Source organism: Opisthorchis viverrini, assembly GCF_000715545.1.
Source record: "Opisthorchis viverrini unplaced genomic scaffold opera_v5_355, whole genome shotgun sequence".
NCBI lineage: Eukaryota > Metazoa > Platyhelminthes > Trematoda > Opisthorchiida > Opisthorchiidae > Opisthorchis > Opisthorchis viverrini.
The window spans coordinates 100,160-123,737 of NW_008752017.1; the positions used below are offsets into that span (position 1 = coordinate 100,160).

Here is a 23,578-nt window from a genome sequence, read left to right on the forward strand (position 1 = left end):
GATGGGGACCGCGTGATCCTCACTTTGCCTGGTTGGAGACACTACAAGATATGGCTGGCACCCGATGTCAGTGGCGTTCTTGTTGTCAGTTTTTGTCCAGATTGCCTGAATGAATGTCTGGAGGTGTAGGCACCTCGGAATGATTGTGTTAAGCTAGCACTAAGTCCCTCCCCCATCCACCTTTATTCTTTTCTTTACAATAAGGCTTTCAAATAAGTCATGGCTGTACGGCAGTGAAGCATTGGTGTTGAGCACTGATGTCATGCTGTCGATGATGAGGCATTTGAAACTGGTCCGGCCCTAATATGCCATTCGTATTCAGCTACTCAAAGCGTTTCAGTAGTCAATGTAGGTTGAATGTGTCCCTCGATCCCTTCCGAAAGCCATCGGAGGTCAACGTTTTTCCTACACACCTTTTTTCTGTAGAAAGCCATGGGCTTTTATCCCAAATATGTGTCGGTGATTCAAATAAGGCTTTTCCGATGTAGGTACCTTCCTTTAAATGACTCCAGTGTATGATGGAAGGCTGAGAAGCACTGTACAGCTGTTTCACCCTTATCGGCGGTCACCAACAGTGTGCACCTCACGCAACTTCAAGGCGTCTCGAACCCGATAATTTTTTGTTAGTAGTTGAACAGTCAACCGTTAGACCACGAGCGGCTGATTAGCAGTGTGATTAGCCCCCACATAGACAAGATATAGCACCACTCATGATTCAGTCGCGGAATCGAGTGATTACGTCTCAGGTGGAAGTCTCACTCATCGAAGATGAAGTCCTCTCGCAAGCTACTTATTGATTGGAGGATGAACGGCGCTATGTCCTGTCCATATGCAAGCTAATCACTGCTGATCAGTCGCTCGCGACCGAACGGTTAGGTATTCATGCTACTAGTCGGGAAGTCGCAAGTTCGAAACTGCGTTTTGTAGGGTGTGTATTGTTGATCGTTTTCAATTGGGATTTAACAGCTTCATAGTGCTTTTACGGTTTTCAGGATAGACTGCCTTCATTGATAGGACGAAATACCTATTCTTAGATTTACTCACCCTATTAATATCGAGGTTTTTTCGAATACATTCAACTTGACTAAAGTTCTCCCTGTAGTGAGTGTCTCAGCGAATACAACCTCCCTCTGACGTGAATACTTCCCGCATTGGTTACTAGAAAATGCTGGTGCACCAAAATCAGGAAATGCGCTTCGGCATGTACTCTCTCGATAAACTCCAAGCGTTCGTGCTATTTTGTGAACCAGTTGGAAATACCCGAAACCTCGATTCGGCACAGTGCAAACTCGCCTGACGCGCAAGCCTTCATTCCCTTAAAGTTTGCATAGCAGTGTGATTATGGACACCACACACAGTGTGTGAGCAAACAGGGAATTGGCAACTGTACGTTTTTCATTCGTTAAGTAATTGAGCAGAATCTGATGACAAAGTGAATAAAATCAGAAGACTGGTGATATATACCACTAGAGAGGAAGAGGGACCAAAATCGTACAAATTATTGAAGAAAATAGCTGTTGTAGTAAAACGTCCCCTAGAATCGCGAGGGACGACCAGTCGTAACGTTCACAGTTTCGAGGAACAAAGAGTTCGCTGTTCAGTGCGAATTTACAGGTTTGGAGAGGGAATCCAAGATACTTAACACGTACATCGCAGCAGTTCTGGGGTTTCCGATGGAATGCCAATAATATGCCCTTCATTTTACATGGATGAACCCCGCCGCCACCCTCATGTGCGGCAGCACAGTAGTGGAAATCGCTGCTTAACTGTCATATAACCATGGATGAGAAGGACCTTAGTAAAGTGTGTAAAGAAATTAGGGACAGGAACTTATTGCAAAGTGCCCTATGTACCTAGAAGAGATAGTCAAGAGAAATACACACCTGAGTATCATCTAGGAGGAAGGCGCAGCCTGCAGCAATAAGTCGCTTTCCATTATGAACCCTACACAACACAAAACGACTGATTGACTCTAGCTAGGCACACCATCCAGCTGGTGCCTGTCTGTTTCCAATCACGTACAAGGACCTTATCCGAGAAGGTGCGACGGTCTCACATTACATTAGCCTCTTTCATTTTACGCTTCCACGTGATGGTCTGTCCTCGAACATTTCACCAAAAATGTGTAGTTGAATACACGGTTTTCTTTGGTACATAGTGGGTTGGTACACATACCACGTGCCCCAACCACCTTTGACCACAAGCCACATCTACTGCCCCATTGATTCTGACTCATTACTTGCTTGTGGACCGTTTCGTCGTGGACATGCTGCAGTCAGTTAACGGTTGAAAGATGTCGATGATCAAATACCTGAAGACACTCGAGGTCGTCGTAACCGACGAGCCACGTTTCACAGCCATAAACTAAGATACTTCTCACGGTGATGTCGTAGAGACTGCCGTTTAATATCAATGGAATTCCTCTCTGACCTCAAAGCTGGTGATATCCGCTAGAAGTCCCCCGTAGCTTGATCATGCATGCCTTAACTTTATGTCACTGTGCAGGTGCGATTGATGCTTCTGCCAAGATAAGTAAACCTGTCATCACACTCCAGTTGCTTACTCTGAGGTTTCCAACAGGTGTAAGGAAGTCGCAGACACTGAAGTGAGCCTGTATTTTATGGGCACAAAACATGCCAAAAAACAAAGCGATACTTCCGATATTATGTTTGAGGTAGTCTGTGCAAACGCATATTCCTCAAGTAACATTATTGTCCATATGGTCCAATTTCAATAACCTCCCTTCATTTGATTTCGACGCTCAGATTCATGTGCTGCTGAAGAGTACATTGTAAGATAATGCTAGTGAAAAAGTTGAAGAAAAACGGCGAGAGGGAACAGTCCGCTAGTTGTGGAGGAACTTCTGGATAGCTCATCGGTAGCTTTAGGATAACCAGATGTACGGGAATAAAATTCATGGGTGTTATTCTTTGACGAAGTAAATGTAGGACCAGCAAAATACACTCATTTGCAAACAAATTTGGTTTTTCGAAAGGCTCACCTGAAACTCATCTGAATCTCTCGTTTACGATGTTTTCGAGCAGCTGAACGTGATGCACCAGGCCACCTCATGTTTCAGTTTTTACGATATTCGAGATATCGCGATACATGTATTGACGTAATACACTACTCACAAGGCTGCTGAGAATTCTTCGACACCCCACGACCGGTTTTGCCCTTCTTGGGGTTCATCCGGTAGACGCAGTCCCCGAGTAACAACTGAAACATGAGGCGGTCTTTTGCAGCACATTCAGTTGCTTAAAAACATAACAAACGGGAGATGCAGCTAGGTTTCAAGTGAGTCTCTCGAAAGAAAAAATTTGTTTGCAAGTGAGTGTATTTCGCTAGTTTCGTGCAATTTGATCTCAACTGGAACAAGGTTGGCGGAAACTCTGGGATTGCACCTACCTGATGAGCCCCAAGAAGGGTAAAACTGGTCGTGGGCCGTCGAAGAATTTTCAGCAACCATGTGAGTGGTGTATTACGCCAATAAATGTGGGACTGTCAGTGTATCCTTCTGAAGCCAAGAAAAATCTGCATTGTTGGACGGCGGTATGTGTGACACTGTTCAGACACTTGACATAATCTGAAGTGTGTAACACATACATTCCCTATGTGATCGAAATCCTGCCTGATGCTCCAGGACTTTCGCCTCACGTGTTGAGGTCGGGCGTCAAATTGTCACCGAAACCAGTAGCCCCGTTACAACTTGGTTGAGGACTGTATTCGTGTGGTCTGATCAGTTGCTTTGGATGCATTTTTGAGCAAAGATGCTACGATTAATTGGCTGCATTCGGTTGAAACGCATCCCTATTTTCAAGTTGTTTTTAACAACCCAGTCAAACCAAACCATATTGGCTTGCAACCTTCATTGGGTAATGCTGGTGGGAGCTTACCCAGTCAGGCTATCTGATGGCATTCCAAGGCAGCAAGGCATATTCAGGAAGTGAATTGGGGTCTAAACCAGCGGACCACGACTCGAGTTGAAAGACGTGTACTGGGGCAGACGGTCAACTAAATCGTACCTGAGCTGATGCAACCAAATGGTCTGGACACTGGCTCTTGTCGCACAATAAATTTCCAATATGCACTAACGAAAAGTTTTCCTGTCCCGTCGGAACTTTCTCAGCCTCCTCCACCTTCGTGCCTATCTATCCACACGTACACTTTAAGCCAATGTCTAACAGAAATTCTGGTTGAATTCTGCTCAGCGTCCGAAGATATATGAAACAACAACAGTGAATCTTTTGAAGTCCAATGCATATTTTGTGGGCAACCAGAAATATCACACTGAATTTCCTGCAGTATGCATGGCGATGCTTGTCGTGGTGCAATTATGACTGACTTCTCCCCAGAACGCATCTTTTGAAGCTTCTTTTTGTCCGCTTTGATAAGATTGTTTAACTCGTGAATCAAGAAGTGTTTCGTTGACTGAGCTTGTTTTTGGGTTTTTACCAGGAAGTACTTCTGAAACCTATACTAGGCACGAGTGTGGTCAGAATTGACGTGGATTCTTCAGAAAGATCGGTAGTCGGAACGAGATCCCCGCTAATAACAAACGACCATGTGGTGAGTCTGGCTCCATGGTTGTTCATGAGCAGGGCGCATCAGGTAACGCAACGGTGTCTTCTGAGTCTGAGTTCAATAGCGCTGCTCAGTATGATGCTCATCACCGTCGTAAGCTGAAGCGATCAATAAATCGCGACTTCGGTCGACTGCGACGTCCTATCAATTTATTCAGATCTCCAGTGCTTTGGAAATTACATAAACTTCTACTTAATAGCAGAGTAGTTGGTTCATAGAAAAATCTGTCTTTTTCCGAATCAGCCCACAGTTTTTTAAGACATATACAGAAGTTACGGCTAAAGGACAGATGTTACTTGGGATAGCGATGGGTTCCTATGGGAAATAAAATTCGAAAGTAAAAAGTCGTATCAGAAGAGCTTGATTAACAATCATTAGTTTTTATTTGGGCAACGTTTCGCTTTTGACACAAAAGCTTCATCAGGCCAAGTGAACAGGTCACCAAATGGGCCAGATTATAAGACAGACGTGGAACCAATCAGTAGGTCCTCTTCACATTAGATCAGTGTTGAGTGTCAATTAACGGCTCTTGTCGGCTAGTGTGAGTGCCAAAATCTTGAATTGATGGGTGAGAGGAGTTTCAAATTAGTTCCGATCGCTTTTCGTTCCTTAATCTTCCACTTCAGGGTGCCGTACTTGATGATTCACCTCGGGTGCCACTGGTAGATTTTCCTTGATCTTCGTTGGCATGCGAATGTTACGACAATTTAGTTGGGGGGAGGGGAGGTGCGTAAGGTTAAGTGGAATACAGATGATGACTACTCTTCCCTCTGATAATCGAACACCAACACGTGTTCGCTCGAGTGACCCAAGACCGTTCTCCACACGCTTGCCAGTTCCACGCCTTCCATTCTGTTAACACTGGAGGGCTTGGCGATTTCTACCGCCTCGACTATCAGTCTCTGTGACGTGGACCGTAGTCCTCGCCTCAAAACCTCAACTCTTCCTGAGTCTATTTTGTGTCCCGTGTCCAGTGCGCGTCCCGCGATTACCGAGTCTTTCAGTAACGCTTGATATTCATCTGTGTTTCTCGGCGGCCTGATAGCCGAGGCGGTGTTTGGACAACGAAAGTGCCGTAAGTTCGAGTGTCATGCTTGGATCTTGAATTACAGCAAAGATCTGGTTGTGAATTATACTGCATGCTGGAGAAGCTTATTGTGGTTTTCAAAAGTTAAAGGGTGTGAAAGTTACACGGGGACGAGGTCTGAGAAGCGGGCGGAATCCAACTAGCCACTTCCTTGGATGCAAGACTGGCATACTGGTAGCTGGAGTCTACAGAGTGATCGTGATAGAGAGAATGTCCTGCTTGAGTTCAAATGGTAGATTCAAGTGAATAGCGCACAGTTCCTGTTCAACTAGAAGATTAGACTGACAGCAGCTTTCGAACTGTGCTTACCTGATGAGTACCAAAGATGGCGTAACCGGTCGTGAACCGTCCAAGAGTTTTTAGCAACCTTATGGGTAGGGAGTTCTTTCGATATTACGAATATCGTTCCAACTAAAACATGAGGCGGTCTTTGTGCAGCATATTCAGCTGAAGAGTATCACAAACAAGAGATTCAGATGAATCTCTCGCTAGTACCCACTTAATTCGCAAATAAATACGCAACAACATACGTTTGGGTTGTAGAAACACTTATCCAGACAAGCGTTGGCCTATTCTTGCACCGATTTTTCGTAAGAACAGCAAATTAAAGGTGTTCTACCTCCAGTACATCTCGCAGCATCACATCGTCGCTCGTACCCGGTTTGCTGCAGAAATGGAATTCATATTGTCTATGATTTGAATACTTTGATACAAGGAAGCATGATGCACAGATTTTGCATTCTAGTCCTTGTTAGAGAGGAATTTGTGGTTATCATAGATGCTGACTCTGTAAAAAAAAACCAGATGAACTGCAATGAGATGATTTTGGTTTAGATCGTGATCTCTCTCCTGTATTCGCCAACACAAGTTTATTGCTTATTCACTTGGGTCAGCCATACTAAAAGTGCTTCTCCATACATTTTCCCAAAAAGGTTGGATAGTTGTTTCACAAACAATGTAGACTCATGACTCAGGATAACCTTGCAGCTCTTCACCCGCAACCACTACATTCTCAGTTACACGGCGTACTTCCAGTTGAACATTGGAACTCAAATTGTACAATGGTTCATTTCGACTGACTTTCTCGTGCCTTATAGTAAATCACAAAACCTTGAGAAAACCCTTTTTCATCGAAGAAAAGTTCTCCAATCCCTCCACAAAAGTTGAAAGTAATTCGAGTAAATGGCCATGTAGATTTCAGCCTCCCAAAGAGTGTCATGGAATCGCTCATAATCGATCGCATTTCTATGAAATGCCTGCAGCATACGACCACCGTTGCGTCAATACTCTGGGGATCATGCGCACACTGTGGTTAAGTTGTAAATTCGACAAGTCAATCAACAATTGTGGAAAAGAATTGCTGACCAGCTTGAGACATCGCATTCACGCCTCACCCATTCATCGAATTCCAGCCCATTCACAGTAGGCCTCCTGAACAAACAAACAGGTCATCCTACGCCTTAGTGTCTGGTAACCGGATTGCGTAATGTATGCAAACAAGCGCACAATCACGCCGATGAAGGCAATTTACTGAAGCTCGGTAACAACTCTCCCAATCGATCGCAATCTAATCATATAAATGACCGAGTAAGCTGCTAACTGTTCTGCTCGACAATGGGTGAACGAAAAGCAATTGTGAAGAATACCGATATGCCGAACGAGATGCAAGAAATGGCCGTGAACGTTGCCGCGGACGCAACGAACAAGTACGATTTGGAGAAAGATATCGCGGCCCACATAAAGAAAGAGTTCGACCGAAAGTATGCTGTCACATGGCACTGTGTTGTGGGGAAAAATTTCGGCAGGTATGCACTTTTTACGGTTTGAAGGGCGTGAAATTCCACTGAGGCTAGGAGATTTTGGACGAACGCGTTTTTTGCACTGTCTAACCTGAGAGCATTATTCTCATCTAGTACGCAGTACGTTGTTGCTCTTCGTTTGCATGTAAATGATTCGAAACCAGTCATTACCAATTGCAAATTTTCACATTTGCTGTAAGTTCCAAAGGGATCTGTAGAATTTGTATCCACATTCCAACTGTCTAAAGAGTTATCTTGTCGGGAAGAATATTTTGGTTAGTCCACACCAAAACGTGAAAGCATTGGGGTCGCTCTTATCAGAGGTCATCATTAGTGCGTATACTTGGCCATTCTGAGATCTCAATCCCCAAGGCGAACGTGTTATCACTATCCTTATTTCGTGTTCACGCTACGACCATCAGAAGAATTTGACAGTATTGATTGGGTTGATCTCCCGTGTGCAGCAAGAAATTTGGATGGGCTGTTAACGGTATGGAATTCAGCTTTAAACCAGAAGTCGTGTATTCGTCATTCCAGTTGCTACCGTTTTGTCCACCGAAGATGTATAGTATATCAAAGAAGGAACAGTCGCGCACTAGAAGCAACTTGTTGAGTGACCATCAATGTTGTCGCGTTTTTTATGGAATCTCAAGTGATTTAGTGGTACGCCACAGTATAAATCTGACCAAGGTTAGCGAAGATGCTAATTTTATGCGCGTTTGAAAGAGAAAAGTACTGAACATCCTGGGGATATCCGACATTTGCAACTTCTTAAAAAATGACATCCGTTAAGCAGTCTTTCAACTTTCAGGAAGGACCAATGTGTGTGCGTCTGCAACACTTTTGTGGAAATAAAAACGCGGAAAGGACAAATGAATGCCCGCTCATTTAGGCATTTATTACCGTTCCAATTTTTACTTGAGGGATTCACCTTTCTGTCTTCTCAACCCACCGGTCATCTAGCAACGATTCATCTCAATAACTCAGCGGTTCATCCTGGTGAGCATTCACCTGTCGCAACCTGCAGTCGTCATATTCGTCTGTCTTCCAAAGCAAACAGTTTGAGTAATATCACTAAATTTGTTTTTGTTTATTTTATCCCCCAGCTACGTTACTCACGAAACCCAGAAATTCATCTACTTCTGCCTGGAGGATCGGGCGTTTTTGTTGTTCAAGACTGCCTAGTGGAGAGGCGTTGCCACATTGGCTTTGTCACTTGACAATTTTAGGGATAAATATACAAATGTGTGCCTTGGTACTTTCTTCCATGACAGTCGGTAAGAATACAAATTCGGGACTATGAAGTAACTGAAGTAGTAATTGGTTCAGCCAGTGGGATGTGCAAATCCAGCGTTTTGCGAGACGTAGGAGTTGGACAAGCAGATGCTATAAGTGAAACGCGATACCGCTCAAGCTAAGCAACCCTTCATCATGCTGTCTAGAACTGGAATTTAACCTACATGGAAGTAAGTAAGCCAAAGCAATGATGGCTCCTGGTCTTCGCGGAAGCTGTTTGAAGTATCTGAACAAATTTAAATTCGAAACTAATATCGCATGGTTAATGCCAGTGCCTGAGCTTCCCTCATAATGCAAAGAACGTCAGAGGGCTTGATTTCCTATTTCTAGTGCCAATTAGCTGTCTTCCTGAGTTGAACATTAGTTGGCCATGGTAGCATATTTGTGTACCATTCGCTGGTTTTACTTAGCAATATCTTTTATGCAAGTAATCACGTAGTCATCAGCAATTGCTACACAGTAGTAATGATTACGAAATGATTGCGAAACCTACCCAACAGCACACAATGAACATTTTAGCTAAGACCGCCACTTGAAACTTTGCGGCATTCTTACCATTGGGCACGGTGACATGTCATACCCTGTAGAATAACCTGCCTTGTGGAGGATGAAGCATCTGGATATTAGTAGGGAAACGGTGAAGATCTCGCTGTCATCTTTTCGGGTTGCCGTGTCATGGAAGGTTTCTCAAAAACTTCGATCAGCAGGAGTTTGGAGTTGAAAACAACGTGTCCTTTTGTGGTTCTTCTTTGGAAATACGTAACTCATGTGCAGTCTACCTTGACATGATAAGCCTAGCTATTGCGATTCATTGCCAAGTGTGGATCGTTTTATTAGACACACTGTAGCTAGCTTCTTCTGGCTACACTTCAAAAGCACCAGTGATTCAATGTTCAAAGAAAGAATTAGATGGAATAATAGTTCAGTTCAGGTCTACTTAGGATACAGGTTCTGGGGAAGCAAATCAGAATTTTGCTGCACAACAATGTCGGTCTGACCTTGAAACCATTTAGACATAGGGCAGAAGCTGATTCTTGAATGGAGGCATTTTTGGATTGATTTTTCGAACGATTATGTGGAAAATTACGGGTCTTTGTTAGCTGTGGATATTGACCATGGACATGTTTGAGGATCCCGGTGAGGTTGCCCTTAAAATACCACAAATGATATTGGTAGACGCTATTCACACCACAGGATAGCTCAAAAGGCTTGCTTTGGTGTACTCAGTACAAGCTGAGCTATGCCAGGAAACAAGCTCAGTTGAAGGGTGAATGTTTTTTTAATGATTCCTGAAAGCACTCACAAGTTTTCATGAGAATTTACCACGACCTGGTACACTGATTTTGGATCCTACACATTGCTTCTGGGGACAATTCATCCTCAATAAACACCAAAAAGCTCTTTCAAGCTAGTGGCATCTTTTCGAGGATCATAGCATACGAAGTTGTGGTTGTTCGCTGAGCTCGAGGTAGCTCAGTTGTTAAGGCGCGAACTTGGTGGGTGGAAGGCTCGTGGTTCGAATTCATTCCCGGCATCTCGACTGCTCTCGTCCAGACCTGGGCAACCTGACAGTATCTCAGCCATCGTGCTTCCTGCGGGTAGCGTGGCAGCAAGGCACCGAAAAGATGTAACAGTTGCACGCTTGTTTATTTATTGCCCGCTTACAAGTAGCACACCCCAGCTCAACTGCTGGGAGACAAGGTAGCCTGTCCGAAAGGAAATTCGATATGTGGTGTGGGCTGCGTCCCGCATTTATTGCCATTACATCTGCGTATGTCCGCTCTCCGCTTTTTGTATCTGTTACCATTGTATCCAAGTATTCATGTAGGGCAGAGATTTGTCGGGCTTGGAAGGGAACATAGTCGGTCAGGACAGAATCTCAACTGGTGACGAGTCACTTCACTCGGCAACCGTTCAAGTCGCTGTACACGCCACCAACCCAAGTTCATTCCACCGCTGACCATTTCATGTTTGTAATCCCCTTGGCAATTCGGTATACTTGTCAGGTAGTGACCGGTCTGTGACTACCCCTTAGTGTCTGACAGCCTCCACGGAACTTTTCTCTCCTCTGCTTCCTCTGTGTGTCGTTTTACCTGTCAGATTAAATGTGCTGACCTATTACCTTGGTTCCCACAGTGACTATCCATGACGTATCTCTGTAGTCCTACAAATCACTGCGGCTTGCTACACTTAGTCGTATGTGTGAATATGTCGCAACCGCACTAAGTTGTTTTAGAACCAGGTCTATGGAATCCACGGTCTCACCAGTTTTACCAGATCTGTTGTCGGTATCAGCACCGATGCCACGCAACTGTTCAATGTCCAAATTACAGGCCCGACTTCTAGCTTTGTTTCTGTGTGGTTGGATGGCAGCGAAAGTCGATTCTTTGACTCCATCCCGCATTCCGCAAAAGCTTCCTCGAGATGACAGTTTGAAGTCGTGGTTTGGGAGGGGTCAACAGTTGAGCTAATCTCGTCGATCACAAGCGTATGAAACTCTACATTTGCGGAATAAACCACGTTAAAAACGCACCATTTCGGTTGCGTTGTCAGAGAAAGAAGCTGGTGGGGTGAGATTCTTCCCAGAGGAATCGAATGGAATTATAAAATCCCATTCGTTTCCTTGTTTTTGCACAGGTGACGACCGGAGTCGCTGGGGTTGGATTTCCAGCGACCAAGCACCGACCACTCTTACTGAACGTTTCACCAAGCTATTACTAACGAGGCATTGTAAAATCGTTTCACCCTCGATAGGGATTAATGGGACTTCATGGGCTCTCGTACAAGCCTCGGATCAGTTAATCACTAACCTTTGCGGACACAACCTTAGCGTGTTCAGCATCATCACTATTGGAGTGATCAATCAGGTAGCTACTAGTCAAGTCAGGGAAAAGTTTACGTACCCAAGGAGTAAGATCAGACGGAGTTATAAAACTGATTGTCAGGTTTAGGCAAACCGCTAAACTATTGTTAAATGCAGAAACGTATTGATCAAGATGCGGCGGTGGATGGGCTTGCTGTACAAAGCAGTGAAGTTTCTGAATAATTCTTGGACTGCAGAATCCGACTAGATAACGCCTTCACTCGGTCTTGTTAGTAGACAGTTGGGTCATTATCATCACGATTGTCAGCTGTAAGAACTCCGTACTTGTCGTACAATGGTTGTAGTCGCCACAGTTTCGTTCACCGGTGATTCGGGGAGGTGAGGTAGGTAGCTACGCGTTGGAGGCGGGAGCTGATAAATTCGTGCGTAAATACAAAACTGTAGGTGGACTGTTAAGTGGCGGGATTGAGAAGGGAACTATGCATTGGATGCATGAGCACCATTGAGGGCACAACTGGGCCATGTCTGAAAATGTCTCTAACCATTGACGTGGCCCGTCTCGGGGTCCCCATCCAGGAAGACGACAATGACCAGCGCAGCTAAGTTTGCTGGTAATGGCTTTCATACTTCGCTGCCAAGTCGTTGTTTGACTGCCTCTGCTCACTTCCACCCTTCACGTGGTTGTGCGAAAAGAGCCCTTTGGGGAAGTCGGTCGACTGGCATACGCAGCACGTGGCCAAGCCAGCGCAACCTACGCATTGTGATTAGTTCATCTATCGAGGGTGAGTTATTTCTCCCGAATGCCATTTGACGTACTTCAGCATTGCTTCTCCGGTGTTCCCACGAGACTCGAGCAAGGCTCCGAAGACATAGATGGTCAAGCACTGAAGGTCTTCGGCGCGCAGCGGTCAGGTTTCTGATCCACATAATAATATGGAGCGCACCGCAGCATTGTAAGCTCGACCCTTGAAAGAGAAGCTGAGGTCACACCTACGTCACAGGTGTCGCAGGTTCACAAGATTCAACAGATATCGATCTCGCTCTGCAACCATCGAATCAGCCGTGATTTAAGGGATAAGAGCGTAACATGCCTCTAGGCTATGGTAACAAGCCACCAGCAACTGAAAGTTCAAGTTCAGAGGCAGAACAGGTTTCCTTTGAATCCAGCAGTCAATCGCAGAGGTGATTGGAATCCGATTGCTGGAACCACAACTGATAGATAATGCTCAACTCTATGACAGGATGAATCGATCGGATCGGCAACGAAGAAGCAAGGTAATGTTATGACGAGATGTCAAAATCGATCGCACACATCTAGCAACGTCATGTATCGTGATTTTGGGACATACTCCTGAAAATCTGCAAATGTCTCCAACCGAGGATCATGTTAAGGGTTGTGTTGCGGCATAAGGAGGCACCTAAAGACTTGGCTATTTAATTTCAAATAAAGAATCGATCAGCCTGGCCGCAGTTCAGACTGGGTCCAACTCCATAAACAACATCGAAGTCGTACAGACCCTAGAGAAAATGGCAGGGAATTACAGCTGCAGAAATTTACATTTATTTGACCGGCTCTATTGGTTGAGATTCGGTCGCAGTAAAGTGCGTTCGTTCGCATTTTATGCATCATAGGTGCCTGTCAAAATCCCGATGGTAAAGATGGTTCCCAGTAGAAATGAAGCAGCTCTTCGTGTATCCACACTTCACACCAGGCTGTCTTGGATACATATAGCAATATCAAATTTTGAAAATATTTCCCCAGATTAATGATGGTCGCCAGTGAACGGGATCATTGACGACCATTACCAAGCCGTGCCAGTTCGAAGTGAGTACAAGGTAACTGATCAGTCGAATGTCTTGGTAAATCATTCTCGCTCATCTACAAAATCTCAAGATAAAACTAAGTACAGATGGGTGGTTTATCTCAAGTGATCCGTTACATGAAGCTGGAAGTATATTTGGTTTAATGGACAAGTGAGGTTTGTTGTGCAATTTTGCTTGCTAACTATTACGGCAGACTTTCGAACCCGATTCTTCCTTCTGACATTCCATATCGTCAAACCCACGCGTGACTAAGAGTTCCATATCCACAGCCACATTGATGTTACCGTACACTGACTTTTCTGGGGGCCCATGGGGTTTTCGGGCAACCTAGCCCGACGCTACTTCGGTTTTGATGTTTTAAGGATTGCATGACCTCTGTTTGGCCGAATGAACTTGCAGGCAACACAGGACGCAGTGCTTTTCGAAAGAGTGGGAGAAGGCCATTTGGGAGGCGAATCTCAGACCAAGTAACGACATTCGGCTTTCAGTTTGTTGGTATGACCAGCCTCTTGTTTTAGTCGGAAACTAAGCTGCAACAAACATAAGCATACAGATCCGTAGACATCTTAGGTTCGACTTTGAACACACGCAACGAGGAAAGTTGCCATGATTACACTGTATACTGGAAGATGCACTACGCCCAGTGTGAAGGAAAGCACCCCCATAATGTTGCTTGCAGATCCCACAGCCGACCTTGGTTTGACTTCCAACGTGACCTACATGTGTTTTAAAACCATCGTTTGGGGGAAAACAATCGACAATAGTAGTCATTCGTAAGTGTTCGATACTGCAGGAATCACAAGCACAGAAAAGATAATTTTGAAGTGCTAAGCCATGCTAGGCGATCCGGAAACTTGCTCGATGCATCGAAGCTCATGGAGTAAAAAGACTCTTGTTATCATCCTCGGTTTCTACAGATGCGGCGCCTGTATGTAGGGTACGTTTGATTTCCGGAGGCCGAGACCGTTCCAACACACGGCGACCGAAGTGCCATCTGGGACCTTCCCTGGCCTTACGGATAGCTTTTTGTAGCCTTCGTTCATAGGCGAGACGTCCCTCAGCTTTCTGGCGTCTTCTTGCCGATACACGGTTACGTTCGTCCACAGTTCGTTTGGCTTTCAGTACCATAGCACGGGGATATGCGTTTAACATTTCACTCAATTCGTCCACCGTGGTTTCCAAGCGGCGTAGCATTACTAGCGTATCAAGTCGTGCACCACCTTCATTGGTTCCGTAGACGGACGAATAGACCCGTTGTACCTGAAACTGGAGCACACTGAGTAAATTGGCTATGGTGGGTTTTGCATCAATGTTATCCGTGTTGAGATAGGCACCTTGCTGTTTTTGTTGTTGTTTGGCTTGTGTGCCAACAGCAACTTTGGTACTTGGTGTTTGAGAAGTGTATAGAAGACCAGGGTCCAAACTCTCGAACTGCTCCATATCTCCCAAGTGGAACACTTTGGCGTACCTTTCTAGCAACACAAAATCAGATAAGGTGTTTCGAGCTAATGTGATTGCATTCACATTCTCTTTGATACCACTGATATTTTCTCGTTCTCGTTCAATGTGTTGGTCGACCATATCACGTTCTGCATTGAGCATAGTATACAATTTGTGAGCTTTTGCTCGAACCCGCTCACATACCTCCTCTTGTTCTTGTACGTTCTCGATTAATGTCAAATTGTTGCTTTCCAGTTCCGATAGAATATCAACCAAGTCCTGGGGATTCGTGAAGAATTCTATCAATGAGACAGTATCGGAGCTCGCTTCACTTAGTCTCTGTGTAGGAGAAGACGTAGCGTCTCCTGTGCTCTGATGTTTTATCGTCGGGTCACTTTCGAAGCTCTCCATGGGCATAGAATGCCTTCCGGTTTCTTCTGATTTCACACTTTCTGGAGAAGCAGAAACAACCTTTGTTTGGGTGTGACGTTCACGGAATGTATCGAAAACATTACGTAAAAAGTTTTTATAGGTGCTCAACCGCAGATACTCCTCCTCAAGTTTCACACATTCTGCGTTCAGATGTGCCAACCGGTACCTCGCGCGTTTAATTCGATCTGTGATTTCGTTCCTTTTGTGGGCTTCTCCTTCAGCTAATCGGATAGCTTCGGCAGTGCGTTGACAAATTGACTTCAAATATCGATCATGATCCTCATGCCGTCGTATGAGTTCATGTTCTTCCTTTTTTAGAAATTCGTTCTCTGCATGTAGAATTGCGTCCAGCCGTTTCACTTCACCTTTTTTTGTTCGTACCGCTAGTTCGAGTAGACAAACACGTCTACGATCTTGCACGAAAGCCTTCAGACCTTCATCCGGCTTATCCTCTTTGGGTTTCCTAGATAAGGATACTTTCACTCTAGGAAGATCCTTTTCGACAAGTGGTGCGACAGACTTACGTTCAAAGGCTTCCGTTTTAGATGCTAAATCGCGGCTTTCAGTCTCTATATCAGACGACCTCTTCTCATCCAAAACTCCTCTACTCTCATTTGGGTCTTCAGTGAGACGTCTGCTCATTGTTAGTGTTTGTGAGGTTAGTCGAGAAGGAATATCCTTGAGTTTGGTGAATTTACTGTTTAACGGCTGGGCAGTCAAGCTGTTTGGACCGAACAAACGACCATATTTGTTGAGTTCCTGTACATTTTCATCGTGAATCAACTTACGAACACTACTGGCAGCGGTATTTCGTTGTCTAACTGAAAATGGAAGTTTCTCGCTCAAGTCACGCGCGCTCTCGTGGCACTGACGTTCTTCATCTTTCCGAGCTTGTTCCCGTTCTTTTAACTGGTTTATACGTTCGAATCTGATGAATTTATAGGGATTTTCGTTCATGCGACTGGCCTTCAAGTAAGTTGGTTGCTCTCGCTTGACCAAACTTGGCTGAGCGTTCCATATTTTTGGATTGACCAGTTCTTCCAAATAACGCTGAAATGGTTTCCGAGTGGGATAGATAATTTCCGGACGTGAATCTATCGGACACACCGATCGGCCATCTGTCGCTTTTGGTCTTTCAACCACAGTGGTTTTCGCAAAATCCATACTGTCCAAATTAGCAATACTACTGGGATATCCAACCTGCTGGGGCCATCCTAACTTCCAACTGCTTACATGGATCGATTTGACCAGCTTAAACCAATCGATGCAGACTCGCACGCACGTGGTTAGAATGTGAGCCTGCTCCGCTCAATCAGCCAGTCTCAAAGAGTGTGAAATTCCCCTCTTGTAACTTTAGTCCAGTACAATAGGAATCACTTTTTTATACTCTCGTACTCACCAAAACACGTAAGACAGATTAAAATGGGCGAAATAATAGATTGCTACCATTCGTTCCCGGGAGGTTCTCATAACACGAGCCGATCAATAAAACGACGATAGTTCTTGGAACACGCTCTTGTCTCTCGAAGCTCAACGATGCTTTGAGGAATTTCAGTCTCCTACGTCGACCGTTACCGGCAGGGGAGAGTTATACGGTAACGGCCCCCACAAATTGGAGTCCGTGTGATTGTACACAACGCTTTGCCGTTGCACGCACAATTTTGCTATCTAGAATGGAAAACGAGTGAAAGTGGCATACAAAAATTACGGTTTCGCCCGTATATGTACCGGAAAGGAAATAGTTTCATTACTGATGCTGTTTTAAGTAACCAGGAGAAGCAGGAAATAAAACACTTGAAAGTTAGTTAAGCCCCTGGTTACACGAAATTATTGCACACACTCAAAACTTTCCCTTCATTTCCCTTCTGGGGATAGGCGACTAACCGCGAAATTAGAGGAACAACCACAGCGTATTGGTGTTCGCTTACGTTTTCACGTTTTGTAAGCACTATCACACATTCCCCTGTTTCAGTACGAAAACCAGCCTGAGAAGCTTAGTTTCAGAAGACATGTAGGCGAGCAACTACAGATCAAGGTCACTGAGAATTGTGGTTGGTGAAACCAGACGAAATCCAATCTGGGGAACTCGCACAAATGTACCATTCGGCAATCATCTCAACTTTTTCAGTTAGTTCATCGTCGCACCAACGATATTTGAACGCCTAGCCTTGGTGTCGTTGTGGTCACAGTGTCCGATAGCTAACGCACACTACAATCCGCTTAATTGAGTCCAATAGGAACTCAGTAAAAATGTTAATTACTCAGCTCATATGGAAGGCATGTGTTCAAGCACTGACTTTTTATGGTGGAATGGATCATGACGATAGTGTACGTGACTCTCTTGAGACGATTTTGGCTCGCGATCATATCTTGGCTAGCCGATCTAGTCTGACCAACCCAGCACTTCATCGACATCGAATAGTGATCGAACGCCAATGGTCCTTCCTCTAGACTGATTTCACCGCCTTATTAGCACTCCATGAAAGTCATTCCACCGTTTGTTTTACAACTGCCCCATAGTATGCACAATCGGAAGATGTCGTAAACAGATACACTGCTATAGTGGTGTTACAAGAGAAGGGGACCTCTGATAGCCTGTTTTACATGATACGTGAAGCACTGTATGTTATGTTATAGTGGCCGGACCACTCACAGGCCTTTCAGTAAACTGGTCAAACCGTACCAATGGCTCTCAGTTCGAACCACCCGCCGTGAGTTTATCAAGCTGTCAAGACCGCTACCTGAATCACACCACAGAGCTTAATAGTATATCGTGTCCCTTAAATTGACCGCTACCTAGCATCCGCCACCCATGTTCCCGTGCTTTGCTCCTCTGTTTCTGTTATATTTGGGAACACATTTAGTTTGATTTGCCGGTCTTGAAAGCCACTGTGTGGATGTAGTGGAATCGGAGCTGAAATTTGTCAGTTTTGGACCAGCCGTTGCCTATAAGCGCCAGTTTAGAGGCAATTAAAACTTGAGATTTGGATTCACAATAATAGGAATCCAGAACTTTAAGTGCGAAAGGAGCAGAAAGATGAGTGAATGCCGTAATCATCTGATTGGGATAAACGAAGTGGGTTTTGTAAGGGTGAAAATCAACATGGTGGCCAAACCAAGAAATAGTACACAGATTTATGTGGGAAAATGTTCTTTGAACCACTTTTCGAGGCTCCAGTCGATAGTATCGACTAAATAAAGAGCAAAGGTAGTGTCAATAATCCATAAAAGGACCATTCGTGAAACTGGACCGAAATAGTTACCAGATAAGCGCCTTACTAGATCGTTTTAAGTGGTATTGGAGAAACGACCTTCTGAGATGGTACAGGGACGAGCCAATGTGGATACTTGGGGTATTGAGGCACTTTGCAAAGTCTACACTGGGGGTAAAAATCTGTTTCAGACACGGATGAAGGTTTCACCGCAAAATAACGCACAGGTGCTGAAGGATTGGAGACAAAAGTCAAACTAGTGGCTTGCAAAATTCAGTATATTCAAAAAAGAATGCGTAAGGTGATGCTACAAGTCAAATTACGTCGAAATCGCCTTAATCTTGGTAACCAAAATTAAAAATTTCGGTATTGTTTCCAGAAGAAGCTTGTTTGTACTAGTAAGTGAAACTGTGAACGAAACCAAGAGTGACCGATTTTATGACGACTGCGTCTCGGGTGCGTTTAGTAAAACAATGTGGGAAATATTAGTCATATTATGGGAAATCAATTACCTGTTTGATGGACGATTATTTGTGTTGGGTTCAGGGGGCACATTAAACCAGAAGGAAATACAGTGATCGAAAACAGTGATGCCGTCCTTGGAACGTTGGGATACATCGGACAGAGAAGAGCACTAAATCTCCCAAATGTAGTTGGCCAAAATCTCGTTAGCGGAATCCCACTTTACTTCACCTTTTGGTTCTGCTTTGACTAGAGTGAAACCACCATTAACTTCTCCAACAACTCGTATAAGGGTACGTCCACAGCCCAGAAAGTGGAAGAGAAACTCCGTGCCAGGTTCTAGGCACTCAGGATCCAGTGGGTCATCGTCAGGCCTTCGCTTCGTAGGTTTCAAATGGATAAGACCACTGGGACTGACGGTCCATAGTGAGAATGAGGACTTGGTGTCTCCTGAAACATTGTAAGTGCGCGAAAGTGGAAAATTCTAAGATGGATAACTTTCATGGTGCAAAATTCTGCAAAGTGAATTTTAGACAAACGATGTCATGTTAAACCAATATTTCACAAGAGCTTCCAGAGAGACTGTCAATATGTCTTCATCAAATGTACTTGGCCACCTCATCCAAGATGTATTGAATTTGAGCACCCTTGAAAATAGGAACATCAAAGAGTGTAGGATTTAACGGTTCTGAAGTTTTTTGGCTTGAAAGACGCATGAATCCTCAATACGAACACGAGCTACACTCACAGATGAACAGACTAGAGAAAAAGATGTTCAAACACTGAACAATCCGTGAACACATCTACTCTTCAATGTCTCGCTTTTCAAAGGACAGCTTAATCTGTGGCTTCTCACGAAGCGCAGACCAATGATCTACCTATCCAGTCATTTTTATGGGTAAATATAGAGGATCATGTGTAGAGACAGATCACACTTAGGTTGCGTTGGGTCGGGTTGCAGTTCCAATCACGCTGTACTGGCTACAAAGGGCGGAAACGCGGGTACGCACCCGTCATTCCTGTTAGTCTGGTGTCTCTTAATGAGACGGGTGCTGAAGAGAAGCTACGAATGTGGAAAAACTCGGATTCTTGGGGTGAGGGAGGGGGGCAACTGTCACTCATGCGAATCACGAATAGTTTGGATCATGTTCGCTGGAATCTCGGAAACCAATCTGGACAATAAAAACCTGCGTTATGTTTCAAAATGACCACAGACCTTTCTTTGCTTTTCTTTCTGTTACAGTCCTCTAGGACGATACAAGTGAAGGTGAAAGAAAATAGCTTCCATGCAGAGAAACTAAGCATGTGGACGATAATTTTCCCGTTCCAGATAGGCGGGCGTTCCACGACGGACGGTTATCGCAACTGTAAGTAAAAGAGGTGACCTACGAAAACCCGACACATCTCATATTTGCATATTTTTCGCGATATGTGCTAATAAAGTTGCACAACGTGTAGGACTAAGTCTTGAGCTCTGCAGATCCCTGGGGAAGCCTTCAGCTTTCTAGCAGGACATCTCACGATTTCTAAGTTATCCTAGGAACAATACCACGATATTTGATGAAACATGAAGGTATGGGATACAGGAACTTTGTATTGACGATAGTATGGAAAAGCCACATTATCAAAATCATCCTCTCATAGCATATAGTGAGTAGAGTTTTTTGCTTATAAAAGAGAAGCAGTCAGTCCTGAAAGAAGTGGTACGCTGCGCTTTTCGTCCTGATTGGGACTCACGATAAAGATGCAGCGGACTTCGATCACTTGTCCACACTCTTACTCCATAAACCCCTCACTTATGTGCAAGGTATGGTTGAATTCAAGCGATCGGCTTCGTTCCTTCTTGGGTGCAGTTTACTGGAGAACAACAAGAGCAAAGGAGTACGAGCTTATTTTATTCTACGACCTGATCTCTCTAATCTACCAACATGTTGGAACTTGGACCTACTTGCAAAAAGCTGATAAGTGTTGTTCTTGGTCAGTTGCAACAGAAACCTCTCATACGTCACGCTGGAGCAATCCAAAGTTGTTTGTTTCCCCCGAGAAACAAATCCACCAGTCAGAAGCGAAACGAGTGCGATGGAGGGCCGGTTGACCAGAATAACTCGAAATAGGTCGGTTTCAGCCGGTGACTGGACTTCACATACAGTTCGACCACTGGACGAGATGGCACCCAACTTTCGCGCTGATAGCGACTGGCCGGATCCTGGAGTATTGGCCTTTAACACGACATGGCCACGTCCGGCATCGTCCGAAAGGGTGAGAATTTCAAACAAGCTGCATTTGTCACTAGTTTTATGGGAACGGAAGATGACGGAAGACCCAGTGTAGTGCAAATGGAGGGGATATGGGGACGCTAATCGGATAACGTTCCAAAAAACACGATAGTAGTAAACTCGTTAGTTATTCGGATCACTTTGGATTTGATAACCGGGACAGATAGATTTCGTTATTACGCAGAGCAGTACTCAGTGGGTTGCAAGTGGACAGACCGAACCAGTTTCTAGGGTTATCTGTACCGCGCTTCACAATACAGTCAGCGAACGAACTATTTGACACCAAAGCTGTTAATCCTAGCAAACAAGGTCACACCATAATCAAGTGAGAGCATTCTGTCAGAGACAGAGGAAAAAGATAGGCGTTGCAACCCAATCCTCTCAAGTCATCATCATCATCATCGACAGCATGACATCAATGTTCAAGACCGATGCTTAACTGCCGTACAACCATGATTTATTTGAAAGCCTTTTTGTAGAGAAAAGAGTAAATATAGACAGGGGAGGGACTTAGTGATAGCGTACCACAATCATTACGAGATGCCTACACTTCCAGACATCCAGTCAGGCAATCTGGATAGAAACTGACAAGAACTGCATTCATAAGTTGTCCAACTGGAATTAACACATTACGAAAACGGTAGTCATTGGTACTGCATTGGGACCAAAATGTCCTCCAAGAGCGGTGTTTTTTAGATCATTTTTCATTAGGCGGGAAAATCTGCCATCTAAATTTATTGGCGGCTTAGACAGTTATACGGTCAATTCTAACAGCAACTGAACCTGAGTACTGATGTCACTGAAACCACACCAGTAAAGTCGAAAATACTTGGTGAATTTTCATAGCGAAAAATTCCTCACGTGAGGACAAACCTACCTAATTATACTTTGCTGTCTACAGACCCAACAGGGTTAACTTCATTGTTTAGACGTAATATAATACTCGTAAGGTCGCTGAAAACTCTTCATAAATTAGATATTCAGCTGGGTTATAGGGGATTTTCCCATCAAAATCAAGTTGGTATGCACATGGGTGTATAAGGATTCAGTTTAGTCCATAAATTCAATTCAATTTATCAGCTATGAACCGTGCGATTGGCACACTGATTCCAGCTGCTATAGTTTCGATCACCGGAAAACAAGAAAGTGGAACACACAACCAAGCCTTCGAGGCGAAGGCATGTTCAGCCTGTTCAGAAATTGGGTAGCTACATATTGAAGGCGATAGCTTTGGTGCACGACCACCACTGATTGCGCGATTGGGCCATTTCCGCCAATGTCCTTAACCACTGGTGATTTGAGTCCCGGGGGTCCCCATTCATTCCCAGGTCATGCATTGTCCACCCCTCGGCCGTTTCCACTCAGTACAGGGCTAGGAGAAAAGAGCTCTGTGAGGCAGACGGTCCTCTAGCATTCGGAGTACATGCCCCGACCAGCGCAACCTACGAAGCGTGAGTGATTCATCTATCGCGGGGAAGCTCCTTCTTCCAAAGACCATCTGGCGTACCTCGGCATTACTAATCCGATACTCCCATCAGACCTGACTACTGCTTCGGAGACACCGATGAGCAGATACGGACATCTTCCGTATGTCCTCTGCACGTAGGGGCCACGCCTCTGATCCATAAAGCAGTAGAAACCGCAGTGTAAACTCTTCCTGTGAAAAACAAGCTCACGTCACGTTGGCGCCACAGGTGTCGGAGGTAAGCAAAAGCTGCCCTGGCCTTTCCGATCCGAGAAGTGATCTCATCTCCAGCCAGTCTACCGTAACTTATACAGCTGCCCAGGTAAACAAATTTATCTACCGCGTCGGTTGGCTCACCTGCAACCATGAGGTGTGGTTTTGATCAGTTATAAACCACGCACCAAATGCGTGTTGGTTCCAGCTGCACTATTTCTGGTCACCGAAAAACTGGAGGCCAAGCGAGCTATAGCCAGTCGAGTCTCGGGGTGCCCGTAGGTAAGAAGCAGAAAGTATCAAAAAGCTACCAGTAAAGTTAGCTTCACTGAATTCTGACTGCAACACAATCGGCAACCTAAACTGGCGATCGTCGAGTTGGATCTGAAAGTCCAAGTAGGTCTCGGGCATCCTCGGTTTAGTTTCAGAAATCTGACCCTCTTGACAGGTGGAAAAGGATAGGAACCAAAGCAGGAAAGTCTTCGTAACGTGTATCTGTCTACACCTTGTAGCCAGGATATATCGAGCTGTGAGTTGTAGGCAGTTTGGAGTAGATTGCACTAGGTGCCATCGTCGCGGTCTCACTAAAAAAACTGGTCTGCCATAAGTGGTGTGTGGTATAAGACCATGTCGTCATTTCTGAGTTCCAATTCACACACTGGTA

At 44.7% G+C, this 23,578-nt stretch overlaps 3 protein-coding genes across 3 annotated transcripts in view; 2 read left to right on the top strand and 1 right to left on the bottom strand.

Annotated features, from left to right (window-relative positions):
- Nucleotides 1–304, top strand: part of T265_10360 (hypothetical protein) — a gene marked incomplete at both ends in the record, with an annotated part of 16,438 nt that extends 16,134 nt beyond the window's left edge. The window contains 2 exons of the mRNA XM_009176707.1: nt 49–125; nt 205–304. Of these exons, the coding sequence (XP_009174971.1) occupies nt 49–125; nt 205–304 (177 nt within the window). The remainder of the gene's footprint in view (nt 1–48; nt 126–204) is intronic.
- Nucleotides 305–7,285: 6,981 nt separating this feature from the next.
- Nucleotides 7,286–12,371, top strand: T265_15127 (hypothetical protein; the record flags this gene model as incomplete). Its single annotated transcript, XM_009176708.1, has 4 exons — nt 7,286–7,476; nt 8,577–8,630; nt 10,252–10,467; nt 12,167–12,371. Coding segments are annotated over 4 exons (666 nt in total), but the record flags the coding sequence as incomplete, so codon positions are not given.
- A 2,059-nt stretch (nt 12,372–14,430) lies between these two features.
- Nucleotides 14,431–23,578, bottom strand: part of T265_15128 (hypothetical protein) — a gene marked incomplete at both ends in the record, with an annotated part of 33,143 nt that continues 23,995 nt past the window's right edge. The window contains 3 exons of the mRNA XM_009176709.1: nt 14,431–16,472; nt 19,134–19,410; nt 20,909–21,249. Coding sequence (XP_009174973.1) covers nt 14,432–16,472; nt 19,134–19,410; nt 20,909–21,249 — 2,659 coding nt within the window. The remainder of the gene's footprint in view (nt 16,473–19,133; nt 19,411–20,908; nt 21,250–23,578) is intronic.